The sequence below is a fragment of the Acanthopagrus latus genome, chromosome 21 (assembly GCF_904848185.1).
Source record: "Acanthopagrus latus isolate v.2019 chromosome 21, fAcaLat1.1, whole genome shotgun sequence".
NCBI lineage: Eukaryota > Metazoa > Chordata > Actinopteri > Spariformes > Sparidae > Acanthopagrus > Acanthopagrus latus.
This window is the reverse complement of record NC_051059.1, coordinates 171,485-185,043: the sequence shown is the minus strand read 5'-3', so window position 1 is coordinate 185,043 and position 13,559 is coordinate 171,485. Positions and strand designations below refer to the sequence as shown.

At 40.7% G+C, this 13,559-nt stretch overlaps 2 protein-coding genes across 6 annotated transcripts in view; both read right to left on the bottom strand.

Annotated features, from left to right (window-relative positions):
- si:ch73-14h1.2 (putative ferric-chelate reductase 1) overlaps window positions 1–8,803 on the bottom strand; it is a 36,553-nt gene extending 27,750 nt beyond the window's left edge. Inside the window, exons 1-2 of the mRNA XM_037083336.1 lie at window positions 8,604–8,803; window positions 3,591–3,668 (exon numbers count right to left, since the gene is read on the bottom strand). Of these exons, the coding sequence (XP_036939231.1) occupies window positions 3,591–3,668; window positions 8,604–8,790 (265 nt within the window). The 5' untranslated portion in view covers window positions 8,791–8,803. The remainder of the gene's footprint in view (window positions 1–3,590; window positions 3,669–8,603) is intronic.
- A 2,610-nt stretch (window positions 8,804–11,413) lies between these two features.
- si:ch211-267e7.3 (ADAMTS-like protein 2) overlaps window positions 11,414–13,559 on the bottom strand; it is a 111,066-nt gene continuing 108,920 nt past the window's right edge. For 4 of the 5 annotated variants that reach the window (XM_037085121.1, XM_037085124.1, XM_037085125.1 and 1 more), the window contains one exon: window positions 11,414–13,391. In XM_037085121.1, coding sequence (XP_036941016.1) covers window positions 13,243–13,391 — 149 coding nt within the window. In that variant the 3' untranslated portion in view covers window positions 11,414–13,242. The remainder of the gene's footprint in view (window positions 13,392–13,559) is intronic. The other variant, XM_037085122.1, reaches the window with a different exon arrangement.

Here is a 13,559-nt window from a genome sequence, read left to right as displayed (position 1 = left end):
TACTTTCAATCAAAACGAAACTTAACTATTTCAGACAGAAACAGCTGCATACCAAACGTGCAACGACCAGTCACCAAACGAACACAAATTAATTTGTCCTGAATGGACATAACACAGGCAACACCAGCCACCACATGCACCGTCGCACTGTCGCACCGTTGCACCGTTGCACCATTGCACCGCCGCATGTGTCATCAATGTGCTAAGAATGGAGGCAAAAAACAAATGAAGGTGAAGGCTTCACCTCTGTTTTTTTTTTTTGCTTTTGTTTTTTTTGTGATATATCTGAAAAGTTCTGGAGTGATGTTGAATCTCATTTTGTTGATGCTGCTAACTCTGTCCATTCTCTTACCATTAAACATGTTATTTGCTGCTATGTTAACCCAGAAGATAATGCTCTGTCTTGAGCACATGATGACCTTTGTTATCCTATGCAAAATGTTTTATTCACAAACAAAAATTTGCAAAATCACTACCTAAATTTGCTCCTTTTCTTCTGGAATTGAACTCTTTGCTTAAATCTCTGATTTTGTTAAATAACAAAAAAGTAATACCTTACTGAGTCATTATGAAAAGTTTTTCCCTGAAGCCACTGTCTGAACTATCAATTTATTCATTATTTTATTTTCCCTTCCTTCTTTATTTATTTACTTATTTATCTATTATTTCATTTTTAATTTGTAATCTATCCTGTACCACAAACCTGAAATGGCACATTGAACTAAAGCACCAGGCGAGCCTTCAAGGTATGTGCAAGTGAATAAAAAAATCAAAAGACACGGCAACAGCGAGCCAAAACAGATCCTCTACCACCCAAATTTACGGTGAACAGTAGCGGCTCCGTTGTCTTCGTCTCCCAGCCACAGACAGCCTGGTTTTGCAGAATATTTTGGGAGAGCTGCAGTTTCTGTGTTAAAACTGATAAAATAATAGCTGTCTCTGGTTCTATATGGGCTGTGGCAATAATTTTGAAAAATAATAGCTCACATCAACATCACAAAAAAGTACTATGAACTAGTTCATGTTTGGAACTGTGAACTTAGTTCAAAATTTTGAATTATGAACTATGCACTGAACTAGTTCATTTTAAAATTTGTGAACTGAACTTTGAACTAGTTCATATAGAAAGTGACCTTTCCCAACACTGCCCCCATCTCTACCACTGCTTCTCCCCCTCATTGGCACTATACACATAAAGACTGATTAATTGCTTGATTGTGCTTGTAAAAGATCTTGAAAGTTAAAAATGTCTTAACCAATAGAAACTACCCTCTCCTATGGACAAACACTACTCTGAATGCCTCGTCAGCAGTGCTTCTTTAAAATATGTGACTTCATGACATCACACTGTCACCCATAGTGTTGTTTTAATTTTTGTTTTAGTCTAGTATTTGTGTCATTTTAGTTTTTATTAGTTTTAGTCACGATTATACTCTTTTTAGTCTGGTCAAGTTTCAGTCGACTGTCTGAGCATTTTAGTCTTATTTTAGTCAGAATTATCCATGACTATTTTCGGCTAGTTTTAGTCAACAAAAAGCAATGACATTTTAGTCTAGTTTTAGTCAATGAAAATTGTACTTTAGTCTCTTTTTAGTGATCCAATTTCTATCTGTGTACTTGTCTTGCATTTGCTATATCATACCCTTCTCCCCTCATAGGCCAATGTCATTTGGCAACAGCAGCAAACACACCTCATGTTATTATTCATTATTCTTTTTTTCTATTTATTTTCTTTTTTGTTTGTATTTTTTATGTATTCCTTTTTTTGTTTTTTCACACACGGCTGTCCTCCCATCAGTCCTCCCGACCAGTTTACTGATGACGATCATGTTATTAAGTAATTTAGAGTGAAAAATGTAACTTTGTCACTTTCCAGGATGTTTGGTGGGTCAGTATCTCAATCACTACACATTATAACAGCATCCATATGATTATAAACTGTCCGTGGGTTTAGACTGACAGGGGACACTGGAGGGAACACCGAACCCTGGCTGGCCAGCCGTTGGTCCCTTTCTTTGTACCAGACTTAACTGTGTCTTGAGTAGTTGTTAACATTAAGCCACCGCAGCTGCACGTTCTTAATAATACTACACGGGTTGAAATTGAGGAAGAGACGTTGCCTGCGTCTGTGCAGTGCGACCTGGTGCAGCACCTGAACTGAGACTCAGGAAACAAAAATATTGCAAAATAATAATAATAATAATAATAATAATAATAATAATAATAATAATAATAATAATAATAATAATAATAGCGAGACGAAATAACGTTATTACATTTCATTTTGTCTCGTTTTGGTCAATGAAAATGAAGAGATACTTTAGCAGAGTTTTTATTTTGTAAACCACATTTAGTCCCATTTTTATTCGTCAACAATATTGCATTATATATTTGATTACAGTTTTCATCACATGACCACCATTTATATTGCATCTAGTCTCGTTTCCATCACGTGACAAAGGTTTGTAGACGATGATATTTAGTCATAATTTTCATTGACGAAAGCAACACTAGTCACCCATTAGCAATTTATGCCTTGCAAATTGTTTGGCACATAAGCCTTGATTAAACAGAGCTGCTTTGTTGCTGTAACAGCAGTGGTGCTGGCTCAGGCATGTGTGAGCTAACCAGAGCAGACTGGATCTCCAGGAGGCGGGCCTTAACGAGACAGGAGAAGCTAATGGAGCATTTCATACAGAGGGTGAATACAGAGCTGCAACAAAGTCAGTATGAGCAAGTTGATGTGTTTGTTGAGCGTTAAAGCATGTTAAGCTCTTCTAAAAGTGACCTCAAATAAAAGCATGAACCTGAAAATGAGCAGAATATGTCTCCTTTAATGATGACTGTGGCCCAGGGGCGGTTCTAGGGGGGGCGGCCAACAGGGGCCAGTGCCCCTGTAACTCTGAGTCCAGACCCCCCTGTGGCCCCCCTGACAGGGAGTCTGCATCAATAATACAGTTACAGATTTCCTGTGATGATTTTGTACTGAAGGGAAAGGTGGAAATAAAGTGTCTCAGCAGTTTTCTACCCAATCAAAATTGCTGAAATTGTGATAACTGTTTTAAGTCCCATTGATCCCTTATCTAAATGAGGGATTTGTCTTTTTTTTTCCCAGGTTGTATTTGCCCCCCCCCACAAAAAAGATGACCCCAACCTGGCCGCCCTATTAAAACGGGTCTAGAACCGCCACTGCTGTGGCCAATTGAAGAAAAGTCTCCTTACGGTGACCACTGTAGACTGATCCTGTGATAACTCCATTACGGACTGTGTTGTACACACACTCTAGTACTAGCTCTAGCGCTACTGTGATTCATTAGTGTTTTCTTGTTCGCACAACATATAAACCTGGACACTGCATTGTAAAGTCACACAAATCTTGAAACAACACCAGCATGAGTTGCAAGCACACAGAACGGAAACCTAAATCTGATCACCACTGGCAGTCACATGTGTAGTGTTGACTGTAAACCACAGCTGAACATTGCAGCACTACAGCTACATCATGATCGTATTAGTGCTCTAATCTTTTACAGTTCAGATTTGATTTTAAATGGCAGCACAAAGTAGCACTGAAAGAGAGTTTGTCATACCCTGCCCATTCCAGCTCCTGGCCTGTAACAGGAAACCCTGGAACTCCATGGAGCTGTTCTTCACCATCTCCATCGTCACTGCAGGCATAAAATGACAGGGAGGAGAGGGGTTCATGTTAATTTGAGCCTGAGTGTAAATGCAGAGGTAAATGCATGGCCATAGGATTGGGTAGGATTGGATGTCCCCACCAATGTCCACTGAGTAATGAACTGTCACCGGCAATAATTTGGAACACATACAATTAACAGATCTTGCTCTTTACTACTCCTGCTTCCCTAAACCAAATATTGCTAATAGAATTGGTTTTTAGTTTTCTTGCTAATGTGTGACAGGCCGGCTCATGAATATGGGCTGGCTGTAGTAGCTAGCATCATCCGGGTTGAATTCCTATGCACCAAAGATTTTCTGTGCATCCCAGGATAAAGAACTTCATAGGAACAAGTAATAATAAGTAATAGCTTTCTGAATAAAAACTCTTATCACCAGATTCAGACGATAGATCAGGGGTAATCAAATACAAATCTTAAAGGGCCACAAAGTTATTTATTTATTTCCATTTTGACAAATCAAAATAGTTGAATAAAACTAAGTTTCTAAGTGAGCACTCTGTTGCTTTTTGTTGTGTCATACATGTGACAAGATTCCTGCTTGTAACTTGATATGACCATTTCAGTGCATTTATTTTTGTTGTTCTTACCTCTGAATTTTGAGGAAATGGCTCTTCATCACAGCTATAGTCTCCTGGCATATTAAGCACATAGGTGTTGGTTGGAGGGAGAGTGAATGCAAATGTTTGAGTACATTCTTCCTCAAATTGCCAATTTTCACTGTCCGCTTTTCTTTTAGGAGGAACCTGGCACTATTAGTGTACAGGTCCCACCCATCTACTGGCTACAAAAACCTCAAATGGAAAAATACCCCCAGAGTCAGCGAGAGCGGGGGCAGAAGATGACTTATCGGTAGACAACCTGGCAATCGACCCAGGAATGGAACGGACAATGAGAAAAATGATGGGCACAATACCTGAGACCTACTCCAGGAATCAAGCTCCGGAGTTGCAGCTGTGGCTGGGCCAAAATAACATCCGCTGCAGGCTTGCAAATACATCAAGGTTGGAAAAAGTGCTTGAAGGAAGTCGGACAGGGACTTTGCATCGACTGCTACCTCTTGCGAAGTAAGTTGAATCAGTCAAGTGAAGTTCAGCAGCAGGAGAAAAACCAAAGTCTGCAGGACATCAATCCCCCGATTTCAGAGGAAGAGGAGTCAAGCACTGCAGAGCCCCTTGAGCCCAGCCTACATCAGCTTGCAACTGAAACAAAAATCCTGGGGCGAAAGCCATTAATTAAGTGGCCCAAATCCTGTGAGAAAAAGATGTGGGATTCCATCAACACAGACATCAGCAAACTCCTTGAACAACTGAGGGGAACTGCTATTAAAAAGCTGGAGAAGATGGGGGAGATGATTTACAGTTATGGTGCTGAGCACTTTGGAATCACAGAGGAAATGAAGAAATTATCATCCATCCCAACAAAGTCCAGGAGACAGCAGGAGATGAGAGACTGGTCAAGGAGAGAAGACTTTTGAAGAAGCAGTGGAGGAAAGACCTAGAGGAGGAGAAGGAGGAAATAAACCTGCTGCAGGCAGAAATCACGAGCAGACTGTCAACCTTGAGGAGAGCGGAAAATCTCAGAAGGAGGCGTAAGAGGAAGGAGCATGCAAGATCGAGCTTCTTCAAAGACCCCTTCAAGTTTGTAAAGAGTCTTTTCACGAAAGAGAAAAGCGGCAAACTTAAAACATCAAAGAAAGATCCATCGGGGCGAACAACGAACCCTCCCATCGGATATGCCACCAATACACCCTCCAGAACACCAGCTAGACGTAGACCCTCCCAAGGAGATTGAAGTGGAAAGAATTGTACGTCGAGCAAAAGCGACATCCTCCTCTTGGCCCGACGGAGTCCCTTACAGGCTTTATAAAAACGCACCAGAGGTTCTACGCTTTCTTTGGAGAGTGATGAAGGTGGTGTGGCAGAAACATATGATACCAACAGCCTGACGAAGTGCAGGAGGCATCTTAATCCCTAAGGAGAAGGACGCTGAGGACATCAGCCAGTTTCGCCACATCAGCCTCTTAAACTTTGAAGACAAGATCTTTTTCAGTGTAGTAGTTCGCAGGCTGGCTGTCTACCTAGAAAGAAACAAGTACATCGACACAACAGTGCAGAAAGCAGGGATTCCAGGCTTCTCGGGTTGCTTGGAGCACACAAACGTGATCTGGCATCAGATCCAAGCCGCCAAAAAGTAGCAAGGCGATCTCCATGTCGTGTTCTTGGACCTCGCCAACGCCTTTGGTTCTGTTCCTCATAGTCTCTTGTGGACTGCGTTTGACCTCTTCTGCATCCCACAGGCTATCACCAGCCTAGTCAAATCCTACTTCCAGGACGTCCAACTATGCATCACCACTAAGAAGTACACCACAGCATGACAGCGGTTGGAAATAGGGATCATGGCAGGCTGCACCATCTCCCCTCTGGCCTTCACCATGGAAATGGAGGTCATCATCCGAGCCTCCCGATGGGTGGTAGGAGGCCAGCAGCTCAAAGCGGGTCTTCATCTCCCTCCCATTAGAGCGTACATGGATGATATGGCCACACTCACAACTACCATGCCATGCACTAGACAATTGCTGAAAAAGCTCCAGGAGAACATCGAGTGGGCCCAGATGAAGATAAAGCCAAGCAAATCCAGGAGCATATCAGTGGTCAAGGGCAATCTGTCAGAGCAGCGCTTTTACATTGGAGAGGAACCTATACCAACAGTGTCAGAGAAGCCTGTGAAGAGCCTAGGAGGCTGGTACGATGCCAAGCTCAGAGACAGGGATCAAGTGGACCAGATTAGGCAGGATACAATCTGCAGCCTTGAGAGCATCGACAAGTCCCTGCTCTGGCTGAAGAGCCGGATTCCACCTGGGCCCCAAAATAGCATCTGTGGCCTCGAAGGGTTAAGAGCTGAGGGGGACACACCTGGGACGCCAGATGTTGCCAATGAGCCCTCTGGAGGTGTTGTGGGCCTGTCATTGAAAAACCAGAGAAGGAGGGTGCCCACCTGATGACTCCAATGAAGCTCCGAACCTTTCTGCCACACAGACAGCACCTTAGCCCCTACCTGGAAACCCCTCAAATGTCTGCACCAACCCACTTCATACCTCAGGAGTGCAATCAGTAAGGGATTATACAACCTAGTCCTAAAACAGAACTTAGCAGCAAACTTGCTCCTACAGCCAGCAAAATATAAACATGTGAACTGCTCCAAAAACGAAAGTGAAAGTTAAAAATTGCGCTTGCAGCAGTGAGTGACCCAGCTGTCTGTGTATCGTTGGCATGGAGACAGGTCCCGGTATACAAGTGCCAACCTAACCAAAACACATGGTGAAGGAATAACAGTTTGGGGACCACAAATAGGCAGCGGCGGGCCAGAATTATTGAGGACCACTGCGATAGATACATTCCTGAAGCCTGATAAGGCATGACGACAAAAGTTCGCAGTGAACAATCATCACCTGCACCTGGTCCTTCTCAGGACTCTCCCTCCCCTGCACTCTGTCTCTCTGAGGATATGAATGAAAGACTTGGTGTTCAATGAACAAGGCAGGGACGGGTTTCCATCTGAATTTAAATAAACGAAGTCTCGGCTTTCATAATATTTAGATCCTGTTGTCATATTCAGATGATAAATAAATTGTTAAGCTGATGGTTTAGGGTGTGGATAGTGTTTTCAATTAATGTTTAAGCCTAGATGTAAATACAAATGTACAGATGATGGTTTGAAAATGCAACAGGACCTGCCTGAAACTGTCCTTCAAGCTTCCGTACATCTACTGAGCTGACATATCTGTGTTTTGTGATTACAGTTCTTGTTATTGTTGATAATTGCTCTATGAGGTCTCTGATAAACAGCATTCTTGATGATCATTGCCCTTAAAAAAAAAAGGGATTTTTTTTTTTTTTCACTTTCAATAAAATTGAGCTCTGCTGTTCACTCGTGGCCCTGTAGACTAATTTGTTCTGAGCTTGGTTAATTTAGACTTGTGATGTAATGTGCTGATGTGACTTGTGTAATTGCTCTCCTCTCTTTCCTTTTGGTGCCAGCAGAAACGCTTTGTGTGTGTGTAAACAGGAAGAAAATTAAGCAGAAAATGTAAAATGTTCAAACATAGTCAGGAATTTTTGAGGAATATCTTCACTGATGTCTGATGATGGCCAATAGAAGAGAGGGGGTGGGGGGTCTGTGATCAAATTATTGTTCAACTTGAATGAAGCCAACAACACACTGTCTTAAATGATATACTAATAAATCTGTTATCCAGATGAGCGGCCATACCTTCAGCACACTGTGCAAGCTTGTAGTCTCATTTAATTAGATTGTTCTGTGGTATTTTTACTTTGACAGTGCAGAAAGAGAGCACAGCCCAGAACTCATCAGATTTTATGTGGTTTCCAAGGGCCTTGTCACAGTGCCTCTCTCCACTCTGCTTACACAAATGTTCCACAGAGCCCCTTTAACTACTCACTGAATGGCCTTGGGCTCAATAGAGATATCTTTTTAATTGATTACTCATGTAAAACAAAAAGTCACCAATACTTGATGGACTACTTGAGTAAAAGTATTTTATATCAAATGTACTTAACTATCAAAAATTCAAGTAAAAGTAAATTATACATATACATACTTGATATATATACATGAACTATTGTACATTATTAAATTGAATCAAAGAGTCTGATTTAGACCCCAATTTGAAAAGTTGCATGAGATTACTTTTGTTGTAAAATGGCACAATACAAATCAAGACTGACTGATTGATTGATTGATTGATTGATTGATTGATTGATTGATTGATTGATTGATTGATTGATTGATTGATTGATTAGACATTTTAACCTAACTTGGACATCTTCACACAAGTTTAACTGTGGAAGACAATTAGAGAAGCAGCAGGACAGACTGACACACCTGTAATGACTCCACCAGGCCTGTAGGTGGCACTAGATGTAGACAGGGTGAATGGTGGACTGCTGGTGGAGGGTGTGAAGGGTGGATGAACAGGCATCATGTTGCCACAGGAGATCACCACTGAGCCATTAGGGAAGCCAACATACTCTTCTACACACATCACACAAACCACTGCTAGGAGTGACATCACGGCTGTAGAAGGCATCTGAGACAGAGAGTAGACAGCTAGTAGACAGACAGGAGACAGAGAGATGTCATCAGATCCAAACTTGTCTTAGAGAAAAACAAAAAAAAAAGAAAAAAAAGAAAAAAACAGATGCTAAGACCACATGTTCTCAGCGCTGCCCCTCCATATAAGCAGAGCACGCACTATGCGTTGGGCCCTGCGATCCATGGGGGGGGGGGGGGCGCATTTTGCGCAAGGGGATGCATTCTCTGCAAATGCGCAAGATGCGCATCGCTGCAGTGAGACACACATCAAGCACCGTGTCAGCCTGAGGCAAAGAGCACTGAGAAAAAAAGAGACGAGTAATCTGACACTGCACGCGTTGCCGTAATGATTGACAGAGATGGCCTCAAAACGGCAATATGAATCGGGAGCAAGCAAAAGAAAGAAAAAGTCAAAATAAGAGGAGGCTCGTGCTTCAGTTGAAGGCGGGTATATTGTTGAAATAAAAAAAGAAATCTTTGCGGCATAAACACGCCTGCTAATCATGAGACAGAAGAGGATAACTGTGTGTGTGTGTGTGTGTGTGTGTGTGTGTATATATATATATATATATACATATATATATATATATATATATATATATATATATTTACGCATTAACGCATGCATAGAAACCCGCCCCGTTTATCCCAAAATTCATCCCACTCCGTCCACTTGTCCTCGCTCTAACGTTAGATTGTGACCCGAATGAGACCGAGGAATCCGTAGAACCTGTGGTCCCTTTGGATGGAAAGTTCGAGTATAAGAAAACAAAGATGGAACAATCAATAAACATGTCGTGATTTGCACACACAGTGCAGGAAGGCGGTTACGTTTTCACCGAAGCACAAGTAGAAATTCAGAAAATGTTCACCAGTTAGTTTGCCTCAGCAACTGGCTATAAGAAGAATAGGTAAAAGGGACACATTTAATTATGTGAAATTGCAGTTGTTGGAAAAAAAAAAAAAGATTCATCCATCCAAAAGAGCAATGGCTAAAATGCCCAAATTATTAAGAATGGTGGTTAACTTTTAGTCTGATTGAAAATAAATAAGTAAATTAATTCTGAATAACACATTCTGTATTCGCTAAGAGGCATAGGAGATTGGGAAATTAGGAAACTGAGTTATTTTTCAGTCTCAGTTATAACATCATTTGGATTTGTTATAAATACAAATGTTAAACATATATATCTGCCTGTTTCTGTTCCAAGTTCCATCTTTGGTCATATTTAGGAATGTTGATTAAGCGTAATTAATCCACAGCTACCCTGTGATATCTAATATTACAATATATATAATATATATAAATAATCAAATCATAATGAATATTATTATTAGTTGTAGTCTATTTGCATTAATTGCATTTTAATCTTTGTGAAGTTAGTATTTACATTAATTTCATTGTGTAATTTAGCATTAAGACCAAAACAAATCTTAATAATCTGCTTGTCACAATTCTGAAAAAAGAAAGAAACATTTGTTTACTTCACATGTCCTTGACCTGTCTATATATCCGTTTCAAAGACTATAAAAATATTTCATAACACTTCCACACAAATCCTGAAATGTTTCAATGCACATCCAGATATTACAGATTCATAACCCATCTGCTGTTTATTCCTTTGGATGAATTAAAGCAAAACGGAACTTCTGTTTGATTGGAACATGTCCTTTGCCAAACTGATAGATTTAATTCATACGTACTTTAGTGGTCTAAATATTTTCATAATAATCAATACACTATGTTAACACACTTAACAGACTGCCATTTACAGTCTAGTACAAACACCAAGAAATAAATAGAGCAGAAACATTAACAAATTAGTTCAGCTTTGTAATTGGGGGCAGCAGATTTCAGATTAACAAACCTGAATGTTAGTAGTTCAGGTGCAGGTACTTACCTCGTCTCTCGGGCTGCTGCTGCTGCTGTCCTGCAGAGAGACACACACACACACACACACACACACAGTTTTATCAGGGATCCTATCAAGCTATAATGATTTGAGGGCATAATTGTCCCTGAATCATGAAAAAATGAAATGAGATCACCTGTGGGTCCTCTATGAACCAAAGATGCCAAGTGTCATGCGGAGACCAGCTCAGCTGAGTAAACAGTGTGCAATCATGGGTGTGACTCGTCCATTGAGATTTCATTTCTTGTAACCATGACAATGGTTATTTGTGCGTGATGAGAGCATTCAAAACAACACAGTCGTCAATTATGACACTCTCACAAAACACACAGCAGAGTAAACAGGTCATGTTCAAGATGGTGGTGTAATTAGTACCCACAGGTCCCCTGTTTAATGCCCTTTCATTTAAAACAGCTCAGCTCCTATATCCCTCCATTCAACCCCAGCTTGGATTAAAGTGGTTAAGATGGCAACAGCTGAAGTAGCTTTTTTCTTCTGCTTTGGTTAGTTGCTTGGTTTTTAAGGTCTTCACCTTGTTGTTCAATAGTGTTCCTCCTATTTATTTTTAATTCAACCTCCTGACAAAAGCTTCATTCACTGCATGTGGTGCAAATTTATGACAAAGGTCGATCAGCTGTTTGACACTAAGAGGAGCAGGAAACAAGTCAGACACAGACACTTGTCAAAAACAGCTCATCTTTTATTTTTATGATGTGGTACAGTAAGGAAGAATAACAGCAGCAGCTCTGTGAGCAGGAGTGAACAACAGTGAGGTTGACGGTGACAGTCAGGTGTACACAGTATATTGATAGATGAACAGGTGAACCCTGACCCTTCTCGGTGGCAGCCACATTCGTGCTCCTCAGGTGTGTCTGGGTTCTGACATGTTAGTATTATCCTTCTGTTTTCAAGCCAGCAATTCAAGTGTATGTAAATGTATTTCAATTTAGTGACTCTACAGAAGTATAACCACGTGCTCATGAATGACAGCACGTACAGAGGCTACTTTTCACAGCACATACATCACTTCTACAATTCCTACTCCAGATTTCTTCCAGAGGGATTTCTGGGATTTTTCTGGACTGTAAAAAAAATTCCATCGTTAGAAGTGTGTTTGTGCCGGCTTTTCCAGAGAAATATGAGAAGACACACAGCAATTTCATCTTTGTGTGTCCCTGAAAAAATAGAGAATTATTTTGTACAAAAGACCATATGAGAGCAGGAACAAACAGCTGATCTCGCATCTCCTCTGCTGGATTATTTATAGGATGAGACAGAATTCTGACTTTTATGATTCAAGAAAAAAAAATTAGCTTTTTTTTTTTTTAAATGGCCCTAATCCTCTTCAAGTGCATATTGATTTATATTTTCATATTGAGAATGGTTCCCTGCAAAGCGACTTCAATTCATTTAAAAAAAAATATTCTTATTGGATATATACGTACCTACCTATTAATAGGATACACCTAAATATTCACTGGTGCAGCCAACACTGTTTAAAGTCACATAATTAGTTAAATGGAGACCATCTGAGTGTAGTCAAGGGGTTGTAGAATAAATAGGCCTGTCCCTGGAATGTAAAGGTTATGGTTTTGTCAGTATTGTTGCATGAAGACTCAGAAACGTTCCAAGCTAGTCTGTAAAATGGTAAAGAAGGAGAAGGTGGGACACCGTACCAACCTGACAGGGCTGAATATTTATGCAAACGATGATTTATTTAAAAAATTAACAAACTGTAATTTAATGTGGTGAGACAATAAAGTGGGATCATTGATGCTGTATACTGACCTTCTTATCCCGCTTGGGAAAAGTCTACACAGAAAATACTGGACAGTATGTTGAATCCAGAATGCTAAAGCTAAGTCCCCTCATTTCATACATCAGAGGCTGGTTACAGGTGTTTCGGAGTGATACTGCATGTGTGAAATAAGTGTCTCCAGAGGGACCCGACCAAGTCATGTCACTTCCAGTCAGCATAGGTATGGGCTGAAAACTTCCACTGAAGTGGAAAGAAGTAAGCTTACCAGACATCTATAACCTGCTCCTCCTCTTTGAAGGCTACATTAGCCACTAACAGCATCACACACTCAACTCTCTCAACACTCAACTGTCAGCAGTTGAATTGCATTGTAGGTAATGTATACAAGAATATTGAATGAATGCATTGAATGAAAGATGATATCCCTGGTTGTGCGTTGACTGCACCTGCAAGTGTCAGTCACAGCAGTGACTGTTCATTTAAACAGTTCAAGGCTCTGGCACAAAAATACTATTATGATTCACTGTTACATTTTCAAAACAAGGGAACAGATTGAAACGGATGGAGGTGAGACAGTGACCACAGGTTGACCTTTGACATCAGTAATAGGAGAAAGACTTACAAGGTTAAATTCAATGTGGCAAGACCTTACATTGCTAGCAGCAGGTCTTTGTTTAGCACCAATATGAATGTAATGTGACCTTCGGTACCAGTGGTTTATGTTAAGGTGTTGAGGTGAGAGGTTACAGTTCAGACATCAGGATCTTGGTGCCTTACAGGACTGACAGCAGGCCTTTCTGTAGTACCAGTGGGAACACAGCTTCACCTTCAGGACCAAGGCACAGTTGGCTGTTGGTTTGTCTTGACAGGAGTCGTCTAATGCTACTGATGCTGCCGGGGCTGCTGCTGGACAAACAGACACAAGCCAAAATCAGTCTGAAATTTTATTAAAAAGGAAAAGTTCTAAATTCGTCATTAACATGAGATCATTTATGGCCTGTTGATGGGTGAATGATGATAGTGTGCTGAAAGACTGCATCACCTACAGTAAATACACACACTACGTGTATTTTT